The 12,128-nt window shown below is 37.7% G+C and overlaps 1 protein-coding gene across 1 annotated transcript in view; it reads left to right on the plus strand.

Moving 5' to 3' along the window:
• Nucleotides 1-12,128, plus strand: part of NCAM2 (neural cell adhesion molecule 2) — a 277,781-nt gene that overhangs the window by 235,043 nt on the left and 30,610 nt on the right. The window contains exon 16 of the mRNA XM_054393199.1: nucleotides 3,117-3,297. Within this exon, the coding sequence (XP_054249174.1) occupies nucleotides 3,117-3,297 (181 nt within the window). The remainder of the gene's footprint in view (nucleotides 1-3,116; nucleotides 3,298-12,128) is intronic.

Here is a 12,128-nt window from a genome sequence, read left to right on the forward strand (position 1 = left end):
CCTGACCGAACAGTGAAACAACTGTGGAAGAGCAGCCTCATAAAGAAATCTGCACAGTTTTCCTTCCAGAACTTAAGCTCATTCAGCAGAATTCTACAGCTGGTTGTGTTGTGTTTTCATAGAATCATAGAATCAACCAGGTTGGAAGAGACCTCCAAGATCATCTAGTCCAACCTATCACCCAGCCCTAAGCAGTCAACTAGACCATGGCACTAAGTGCCTCATCCAGTCTCCTCTTGAACATCTCCAGCACCTCCCTGGGCAGCCCATTCCAATGGGCAATCACCCTCTCTGTGAAGAATTTCCTCCTCATATACAGCCTATACCTGCCCTGGCACAATTTGAGACTGCATCCTCTTGTTCTGCTGCTGGTTGCCTGGGAGAAGATGCCAACCCCCACCTATCTACATGTAGTTGTAGACAGCAATGAGGTCACCTCTGAGCCTTCTCTTCACCAGGCTAAACAACCTCAGCTCCCTCAGCCTCTCCTCATAGGGTTTGTGTTCCAGGCCCCTCACCAGCCTCATTGCCCTTCTCTGGACACGTTCCAATACCTCAACCTCTCTCTTGAACTGAGGAGCCCAGAACTGGACACAGTACTCAAGGTGTGGCCTGACCAGAGCTGAGTACAAGGGAATAACCTCCCTTGTCCTGCTGGCTACACTATTCCTGATACAGGCCAAGATGCCATTGGCCTTCCTGGCCACATGGGCACTGCTGGCTCATGTTCAGCCTACTATCAACCAGCACCCCCAGGTCCCTTTCTGCCTGGCTGCTCTCCAGCCACTCTGTCCCCAGCCTGTAGTGCTGCTTGGGGTTGTTGTGGCCAATGTGTAGAACCCTGCACTTAGCCTCGTTAAATCTCATCCCATTGGCATCTGCCCACCCATTGAGCCTGTCCAGGTCCCTCTGCAGGGCCCTTCTACCCTCCAACAGATCAACACCTGCTCCTAACTTTGTGTCATCTGCAAACTTACTGACGATGGACTCAGTTCCTTTTGTTTTGTTTTGTTTTATTTCCAAGATGTAGTTGTGTATCTATTTGCAGTGCTGTCTTTTCCACCTTCAGGAACCATATTATTATGAATCTCTATCTTCTAATTCAGTGTATTTTTTTTCTCCTTCTGTGATCCTGAACCTCTTTGGAATTCCCTGGTGTATGCACATATTTGTTTGTACACACACCAAGACCATGTATGGATCTTCTATTTTCTGTCATGTTAATACACTTTGGAATCTAAATGGTTTGTGTTTTAGTTGGTGGGTTTTTTGGGGGGGTTTGTTTGTTTTTTCCCTAAATCCTCTCAAACCTCACCAATTTAAACAGTTATTAAAATATGGGTCCACATAACATCACTATTCCTAATATTATTAAGGAGTATTTGTATATGCATGTTGCAAGCTGTATTAATTAATTTTATTTAATTCTGTATCTTTTAAAAGTAGTTTGGTGGCATGGCAATATAAGTGGATTCACTCAGTAGAATATGAGGTGGTTGCAACAGAAATCATCCGCAAGGATATGGGAAAATAACTTTGACAGAAAATACCAGTTTCACTGTATGATAAATAAACTGTTTTTGCTCCAGGGTATTTAGCAATGATTTGCAGTGTGACTGTCATTCTGATTTTTTTGTTGGTCTGCTACTGTACCAAGTAGGCACTTTCACCCTGATTCTGAAAAGATGTTTTACTGTATTTTAATAACCCCCAAGACTGTCATGTGTCACTGCCAGTCCCAGTGCAGATGAAGCAAGAAAGACTATAAGAAAAGGTGAAGTCAGTAATGAGAAACCATCACACTCAGCCTTGATAACAAATTTGTTATGGTAGTAATGCACATAAGGAAATTTAGCCTCTCACATTATTTTCTGAAGACTGAAAACAACAGTAACAATGAAACCCACCAAAAAAAACCACCAAAAAACAGCCATAAGGAGCATGATTAGGCCTTGAACTGTCCAGTTCAGATCCTATTTTCTTCAACACTTGCATCAGTCTGGAGCTAGATGCTTCAGCAAGAAGCCCAAATACAAGGTGATGAGAAGCACAGTAGAACAGCAAAAAGTTCTAATTCCCTGTGTTTGAGGTTTTTTTTGGATTGGGATTTTTTTGTTTGTTTGTTTTTCCCCCCAGAAGTTCTATGTCCACTGACTGGGTCTGTGTTGCTGTATGGATTGGATGGTCAGGATTTGACTCTCAGCCATAGTTTTATCACTTCATTATACCTCAGTGTATAGTTAGAATAGGACTGCATAGTTTCTTAATTACTGTTATTGTCACTCCTTTAAACAAGATGAGTTTTGTGTTTAACAGCATATATTATTTCATCCTTTTGCCTATTAGTTATTTTGTAATTCTTATTTGTATAAAGAATAATTACATATTTTATGTACCAAAAGGACAGATTGCAAAGGTAAGCCCAAATTTATTAATTACCAGTATAAAGACTGAAATGCAAGTCCTCATTTGTTCCTTTTGTGTAGGTATCTTAGATAATTATCTGAATTATGCAAACCCATAATTTTGTTTAGAACAACATCTTAATGATTTGCATGTATACTCTCACCAGTGTGAGGGCTGCATACATTCTCAATGGTGCTTATGTCATTTCATCCAAACTCATTTGCAAACTGTTGCTTTAGTACCAAATACTGCTACAGTTAGTGTATATTTTCATTATGTAACTAATGTATGATATAAGCGCAGTTTGCATTCATGAACAATTGAAATTTGCATTTCATGGCAAGTTTCTTTTAAGGAATATTGATTAAAATGTAATTGAAACATTTATATTGAATAAACCTTTAACATAATTTATTCTTAGCAGCATTTTTAAATAATTATCCTGCTATTCCTCAAGATCAGCGTCAGTAGGAATTGAAGCCAAAAGGTTAAAAAGAATTGCTCACAAAAATCTGTAAACCAACATTGTGAAAAAACGATTAGGAGTGGTCAAAATACAAAAAGCTCAAGTACTCAGAACTCCAAAATAGATTATTTGCATGCCCATAACCTCTGTAAATAAAACTCCATAATTTTTTGTGCATCATGCATAGTTTAGACAAATAATACAAGAGTTTCTGAGAATTTAAACTTCTATTTGCATTTTACAGAAAGATAAAGAAGACCAGTGGCTAGAGAAAAAAGTGCAGGGTAGTAGAGACCACATCATCTTAGAGCACCTTCAATGGACCATGGGTTATGAAGTACAAATCACTGCTTCCAACAGACTGGGTTATTCTGAACCAACGTTGTATGAATTCAGCATGCCACCGAAGCCCAACATCATTACAGGTAAGTTAATTTTAGAGTGTTTTCTCTCCATTAATTGTTTGCTACTTGTAGTACACTAATTTGTGGTGTTGAACGTAAGCTAACTGAAGCCTTTAACTGGCAGAGCCTGAGACCACACACTCTATTATCAGCAAAGACTCAATTCAAAACCCTTAAATGGTGCCCTATTTCCTACTTTTCTCTTAGTAATGAAGTAATTTCTAAGTACAGAAAAAAACGTTGTCTCTTCAATCAACATGCTGACAGTTATAAAATAGTATTTAAGGTGCACCTGCTATAAATTTTAAAATGGTACTGCCTATTTGTTGTAAGCAACTTAGTTGTTTTAATTCTTGTTTTCAGTTGTATCTCTACATATGATTCAAGATTCACATGTGTTAAAGGTATTTATTTAAAAATCTGGTGAGGTTCAGACTTCAAATAATCTTGTTTAGGTGCCATCCTACTGATTCACCCTAACATGGTGAGCACACAGATTTCTATTGGACCTATTTAAAAGCTTTGAAATCTATAGTAAAGTTCTTATTTTTAAGTGTATAAATAGGGAGAATTGGAATTTTTTTTAAGGAAAACTGAATAGTAATTGACAGTGAGCTTGTTTCATTAAGTAGCTTATCAAGTCTTAATGCTTTCCAAAGTACAGTTATATTTTGGAGCAATAATGCAATTTTCTTTCATTTAGAGTAAACCTAAAATATGATACTAATTTCTGATATATTGTGGGTCATTTGTATTTTTATAAAGAAAATGTTATGAGGAAGAAATTTCCAACTTTTTACATTAATTATGAGTTAATATCTTTAATAATACAATCCAAATTAGCTTAATTAGCTTGGTTAGCATTTTAAAAATAGGTGCTAAATCCTCTAACATAGTGTTTTCTGTATGCTGTATATTAAACTCTAAAAGTATTACAATAAAATTAAAATCTTGCCAAATGAATATAGTGGACAATATGTTAAAATGTAAAGCATATCAATACCTGTGTTTCAACCTGGGCATTGGTTTTAGTAAAATGGTAATGAGTTTGAAATAACTGATTAGATTTTTTCCGTCTATCACAAGTTTTCTTACAGTATTTTTTTCAGAGAAGTTATCTCAAGATCTCTGCAACTTTTTTTTTTAATGTTCCATAGCGATTTGTTGGTATCAGAAGCATCGTCACTTTTATTTATAGAATGGAGTAGGCATTTGTAATTCATGAATAGGTTCAGATCCAGACCTAGTACAAATATTTGGTTTATGCACTTGAATTTCAGCAATGCATTTCAGTAGTGAATTTCAGTGGTGAAATTCAAATAGTGTTTTTCACTGCAATCTAACTTTAGCCTGTTAGAATTATTTAAAGTATTCCATTTTATTGTAACAGAGAAACATGATATACCTCTGTAAATGGAAATGTAGGTGGTTTCCAGACTTTCAAATATAAAGCAGCTGCATGAATTTAGTTTCAGAAGATAGAACATTTTAATCTGAACACTGTTTTACAGTTATTTAAGGTCTTTTTCCTTTCAGGGCTCTCCCATAACCTCTAAGCAGTTGTAAGAAGTCTGTTACACTATTTAACATCAGGTCTTCTTTATAGGAATCATTATTGCAATTATGATTGTAGAACTAATTAGTGTCCTTGACAACCATTTTTGCAAGGCCTGAAAAGAGTGTGAAATTCCCATCATAAGAACATTATGTAGGAGATATTTAAATTATGTCAAAAGGCACTTAGAATCGGTGGAACATTAATGTTCATGAGTCAGTATGGTTTCTTGTTTTGAAGTGGCATAATATTATTGCTGCAATGTAATATATATAATGTTGCAAAAGTATGATTTTGTTGTTTTAAAACTTGGTAGATAACATATAAAATGCTTAACTTTGAGCAGAATAATTCTTTAGAATATCAGCCAACATGGATGATTCAATGTTTTTCTGCTTTGAGGCATAGATATTTGCTGCCAGATTATCTGCAGCTAGGTTCAAAAAAGGAAATAGGCACCAGGAATAAAATTAGGTAGACTTGTGAATTAAATCTGCTTCACTTATCCTGTGCTCAATTAGAAACTTGTATTGACTGAGGTTGCCTTCCTGATTATTCATATAATTATTTTAAAAGCTTCTAAGGCTCATGAAAATTTTCATCAATATGTACCCAGATCCATGGCACTTCAGATGAATTGAGTGTATCTGTCTTGCTCTTAATGTAATTGAAAACCAAGATATCTGTAGATCCTGTATAATGCAATCTCAGGAAATTACTTATCCCAGGAGAATTTTGGGATCCCCTAAGTATCATGATGGTTAATAGTAGCTAACCTACTATTCTGGTGAAAATGTGTGCAAGCTGATGCAGTTAATCAGAGAACTGGAAAGACGCAGGCAAGGATACATTTGTTGCCCTTTAATAGGTGCTTACCAGGGAAATGGAAGTTGTCACATCTTTGTTTCTGACTACTGCAGAAGGAGCTTGCTTACACTTTCAAGATATAAAACAGAAGTAGTAATCCCTGAGGGCAGGGACTGGATGCCAAAACTCAAGTGAACTCACAACTCCTGTGGGCACTGAATCCACAACTTCTGCTTGCTAGGGAAGTATAAGCAAGTAACAGCTCCTGGCAGTCAGATACTGTAATAACATAGTATGATGATCTTCCAAGGTCTAAGAAGGAGCTTGGGGCTACATATTGTTGTCTGGTATCACTGAGGTGTATCAGTGAGACAGATACTCTGTTAAAAGTTTTCATGGCTGGCCTCGTCAGTCTCCAACTATAGATCTGTACTGTAGTCTCCAGTCACTGAGTCACTCAAATTTGTGATTTGTTCCTCAGAATTTGTAATCTTTCTGGATTTCCTGATTTTCTGAATGGTTTATCAACAGAACTTTGCACTGACTTTGAGAAATGCTCATCAAACCAACTTCTTAAAATGTTTTGCCTTATATAAATTTATGTTTAAATATACTCATGTATGTGTATGTGTGTATACATGTACACACTACTGTGTATCTATGTATATGTAATTTTTCTTACTACTTTTTGGTGTGTTTTTTTTTTTACAGTCAGCAATTATATCCTTGTATTTCACTTTTTAGGAACATTTACTTAAGAATCATGCTTTGAATCAAAAATTACATAGTCTTAAATATAGCATTTTACATATTCCCAAATCTTGCTAAGGATGTTAGTTGTCACTACTTGCAGGCAGATACAACTCTAACACTGTTGTGCTTGCCTGTAAGTGAAGTCTTTAACAGATTTTAAGTACTAATTTCATATATTTTAGAAAATTTTGTTCTGGTTTCTCTATAGAGTCAATTTTCTTCTAGTCCTGTGAGAAAAGGGTGATACCCAAAAGGTCTGTGTATCTTTGCTCTTAGATCTTTATCAGCGTTAGGACAGCAGAGACTAAACATCTACAGCCATAACAAACCTTCTGATTAGGTGTCACTGGGAACAGCCAAACTCCATCAGCCCCCATAGCCAACAATACAGCCATTTGTATGGATTAATTTACTCTTTCTTACCAGGGCAGAGAAAGAGATTCTGTCTTTGTACTATGCAGCTGGTAAAGAAGTGTCCAAATCAGCTGCCATTCTGAACCATTAATACTGCAACTTTAATAAACATCTGCAGTTTTACGTTAAATGAATCTTAAAAGAAGATGAAATGGAAGGTGTTAAAAGAGGATACTTTCAGCAAGTGTTAGGTATATTTTCTGAATTAGTGGTACAAGATTTATGCATGTGCCTTCTTCCAAAGGCTTTTATCCAGTTAGTGTTGTTTCTCTGGAAGGCAAGTAAATATATGAAAAATGGCTGCAAGTTGTGTTTTATTGTATGATTTTTTTCTTCATTGTGAATTAATAACTTGGCAGAATAATGAGAAAAGGAGAATAAGAAGCCCGTAAGCCTATTTTTCTTACTTGGCCATATTGGTTGTTTTGGTTTTGTTGGTTTTTTTTTATCTTCCAATACTTCATGAACTGTAGGAATACTTTTTTTAATTAATATTCCTGGAAAAAAATTAGTTCCGTTAATCCCATTTACTGGTTTCTTGCTTGGTTTTGTTTCTTTTTTTTTCAATGCATATCTGTCATCAGTGCTTAAAATCATATAGTGATAGGCAAAGAGAGACAATCTAGTGTGTGGTATTTTCTCTCATCATCTCTGTTAGCAAAGATAATATGCTTCACATCAAACATGATTTTTATCAGCAGTTTTTACAAAAATGCAGGTTTAGGATCTCCAGTGGTGTCAAAGTGAATGAAAAATAAAACCAGATCTTACTACTGCTTCAGGTATGTGTGTGTGTATAGGTATATGTGTGTGTGTGTGTGTGCATTTGAATAGCTGTTTGTACATTTTATATTTTTCAAAGAGAAAAATAGGTCTTTTGAACTATACAAACTATAAAACTATGTTTTATTAGAATTGAGGCTGGGAAATTTACTAAGGCCTGAAAGTTATAAGTACAGAAAACCAGAAATCAGTCTCTCTGCTGTCCACAATTTTCTCTCAGTGAGAGTCCTTTTCTTTAAATTTGCTCTCAGTCAAACAATTCATTGACCTTTTATTGGGTAGAAATAAATTCTATATGGTCCCATTCGTATAGCTGTGGTAGATTTTTGTTCCTCTTATATCGTGATGCCAAACAGCCCAAACAGCAGACTCTGTTGCTGCAGGTGCTTTCCTTGTTTCTTACAGCCTTTCAGCCCTATCCCATGGAGCACCATCTCCCTAACTCTGAAGGTAAGCATAACTTCCCTTTTCCCCAGAAGGGTTGACTTGACCCTGACCGTTCATGAACTAAGGGAATCTGAAAAGCAGACTTCGTTCTTCTTCTGTGCCCAGCTGCAGAAGTACATGACATTTATTGTCCTACTATATCTATGAATAAGCTTCTGATCTGAATAGTTACTGTCCTTTGAAGCATTTTCCTTAGATTCCAAACAATTTCATATCTGTTTGAAATTAGATTTTACCAGAATACAACCAACTTATGCCAAGTTGTATAGCATAAAAGCATGATTACTTAACCAAGGCCTCTGCTGTCATTACCATTAGCCTTCCTTGCCGCAAAAGCAGATTGCTGCCTTGTGTTCAACTTGGTGTCCTCCAGGACCCTTAGGGCCTTTTCTACAAAGCTACATTCCGTCTGGATGGTTGCTAGCCATGTACTAGTGGCTACAGTTGTTCCTCCCAGAGGCAGGCACTTCCTGTTGTTGAACTTCATGAGGTTCCTTTCAGTCCATCTGTCCAGGCTGATGAGGTCCCTCTGGATGGCAACATAACCATCTGGTGTATCAGCCACTTGTCTTGAGGTTTTTGCACCAGCAAAGTTTTGAGGGTACACCCTGCTTCATTTTCTACATCACTGATTGTGTTGAACAGGATTGTTCGGTATTACCCCATTATTGATCCCTGGGGTAAACTGCTAGTTACTGATCTCCAACAAGACCACACCGTTAATCAGCACCCTCTGGGCCAAACCATTCAGCCAGTTTTCAATTCCACCTCACTTATCTATCCTGTATACCAATGGCTTCTCTGTGAAAATGGGAGAAGCTATGGGAGACCATGCAGAAAGCCTTACTGAAACAGACAATATCACAGAATTACAGAATCACAGACTTGCCTAGATTGGAAAAGACATTTAAGATCATTAAGTCAAATCATTAGCCTTACAGTAAAAAGTCCTAGTCTATACATATCCCTAAGCACTACATTTACACAATTCTTAGTTACCTCAAGGGATGGAGACTCCACCACCTCCATGGACAATATGTTCCAATTCTTGATAACCCTTTCTGTGAAGAAATTCTTCTAATATCCAACCTAAACATTCCTTGGTGCAACCTGAGGCCCTTTCCTCTTATATCACTTGTTACTTGGTTGAACAGGCTGATCCCCCACCTCTATGCAACCTCCTTTCATGTGGCTGTAGAGAGCAATAACATCTCTCCTCAGCCTCCTCTGGACTAAACAATCCCAGTTCTGTCAACTACTGTTCATAAGACTTTTTCTCCAGATCCTTCACCAGCTTCAATGCCCTTCTCTGAACATGCTCCAGCAACTCAATGCCTTGTAGTGAGGGGCCCAAAACTGAACACAGTATTCAAGGTGCAACCTCACCACTGCTGAGTATGGGAGAAGAGATCACATCCGTATTCCTGCTGGCCACACCATTCCTTGTACAGACCAGGGTGGCATTGGCCTTCTTGGCCACCTGGGTACACTGCTGGCTCATGTTCAGCTGACTATTAGTCAACACCCCCAGGCCGCTCTCTGCTGATCAGTTTTCCAGCCACTCCTTCTCAAGTCTCTAGCTCTAACAACGGTTGTTGTGGCCAAAGTACAGAACCCAGCATTTGACCTTATTGAAACTCATGCAGTTGCTCTTAGACCATCAACGTAGTCTGTTTAGATCCCTCTGCAGAGCCTCCCTACCCCTAAGCAGGTCAACACTTCCATCCGGTTTGTTGTTGTCTGCAAACTTACTGAGGGCACACTCCATTCCATCATCCAAGTCATTAACAAAGATGTTAAACAGGACCAGCCCCAGAACTCTGATGAACTCCATTCATGACTGGCCACCAACCGGACTTAACTCTATTCACCACCATTCTTCGAGCCTGGCCATTCAGACAGGTTTTTACCAAGTGAAGAATACACCCATTCAAGCCATGAACAGCCAGTTTCTCCACGAGAATCCTGTGGGAAATAGTGTCAAAGGCTTTACTAAAGTCCAGATAGGCAACATCCACAGCCTTTCCCTCATCCACCAAGTGGGTGACTGTGTTGTAGAAGCAGATCAGGTTAGCCACGCAGGACCTGCCTTTCATAGGCACATGCTGACTGGGCCTGATTATCTGGTTGTCCTTTATGTGCTGCATGATGGTTTTCAGGATGGTCTGCTCCATCAGCTTCCCCAACATCAAAGTTAAACTGACAGGCCTGTAGACTTCTGGATCATCCTTCCAGCCCTTCCTGTAGATCGGTGTCATGCTGGCTAACTTCCAGTCTGCTGGGACATCCTTGGTCAGCCATAACTGTTGAAAAATGATAGAAAATTACTTGGTGAGCACCTGTGCCAGCTCACTCAGAATACTTGGGTAGATTCCATCTGGTCTCATAGACTTGTGTACATCTATATGGTGCATCAGGGGGGATCATTCTGCTCCCAATCTCTGTCTACTATCTCAGGGGGCTGAATTCCCAGAATACAAGTGGTCCTATTACCGAAGAATAAGGCAAAAGCAGTATTAAGCACCTCAGCCTTTTCCTCATCCTTAATCACCATGTTTCTTTTTGCATCTAATAGAGGATGGAGTATCACTCCGGGCCTTTCTTTGCTGCTGACGTATTTATAGAAAGATTTCTTATTGTCTTTTACATCGGTAGCCAAATTAATTTCTATCTGGGCTTTGGCCTTTCTACTTCTAGCAGTGCTTCTCTGTTCACAAAGAGCAGGTCCAGCATCGTGCCTTCCCAGGAAAATTATGGGGATTTGTAGTCATTGTCTTCTTTTGTAGTCTCTTTCCCTAGAAAAAGCTAGACTCTAGGATTATATTATGTACTTATTATGCATTTTGGCTTGATTTTCCCCATATGGCTTGTGACCACACTGCCTGTCCTTGTATGTGTGTATGTATACCTGCACAAATATGCATCAGTATGTTTCTTCAGATAGCTTTTTAGTGCAGTTGACAATTTCATTAAATTTAGCAGAGAACAGCAGCTTAAAAAGTGATATATTCTTGTAAATATTTCAAAAATAGACATTTGAGAATAAAAATAAAGTTTGTATGAAAAACATTGTATTAGAAGCTTACACACTTTAAACGATTGGAATATTTTGGGAAAGAGCAGTTTTAACTTTATGACCACTGATTCTTCCACCATTTTGGGTAGCAACAATTAATTTAAACCAAGAAAGAAAAGGCACAGAAAGAGTTTGAATATATTTCCAAAAGCAAAATATCCATTCCAAGGATCAGAACCTTTAAGACCATAATGGGTACTGCTTTTGTACAACTTTGTGCAGTACAAGATTCTTTAGTCTGTCTCCGCAAGTTTTTACTATTTTGGTTGGTTGGGTGGTTGGGGGTTTTTGTTTATTTGTGTTTTGTTTGTTTGTTTTCTTGTTTGGTTTGGGGTTTTTTATGTTGTTGGGTTTTTGTTTGTTTTGTTTTTTTATATGAAGAACAAAATACAGTAGTCAAAAAGGAAAGCTTTGAAGATGTTGGTCTCCTTGCAGCCCTGATTATATTTCCAAGGCAAGTAAGAGCTGCAGCATTACCCTTTTGAAGTTACCTACATAATTTTCTCATAGGCTGAAATGCATTGTTCCAAAATCTGAACTTGAAAATGAAGATTCTTTTATTCCAGTATCTGTTCAGATCATAATTCTGATCTAAAAGTGTAAAGCAGTCCTTAGCATGTACTGCTGTATTGGAAGAAGAATTATTTTATCTTACATAGTTTTAAAGAAGGTAGAGAGAAGAAATTAAATGCGTCTTTGAGATCTCATACCTTCTGAACAGGACTTGGTAGGAATCACACCAATAAGATAAATCAATATACCAAACTTCAGGATGATAGCCTCCACAAAATCTGTTTGCTTTTCTTTTAGAAACTTGTAATAGAATTTGCTGAGTAAGAACCATTTGCCATTAAATCCTGCAGATGAGCATTGTTGTGATAGGGCATGTTCTCACTCTTGGCTAAAACAATCTATGTTTGCTTCATTCCCTGTAAAGATTTAATAGGTTATGCATGAAAAGGGATAGAAATTACTTACTAAAATTGATAGAAAGCATTTGTACAAATCAAAAAGAGA

This window comes from Indicator indicator, chromosome 1 (assembly GCF_027791375.1).
Source record: "Indicator indicator isolate 239-I01 chromosome 1, UM_Iind_1.1, whole genome shotgun sequence".
NCBI lineage: Eukaryota > Metazoa > Chordata > Aves > Piciformes > Indicatoridae > Indicator > Indicator indicator.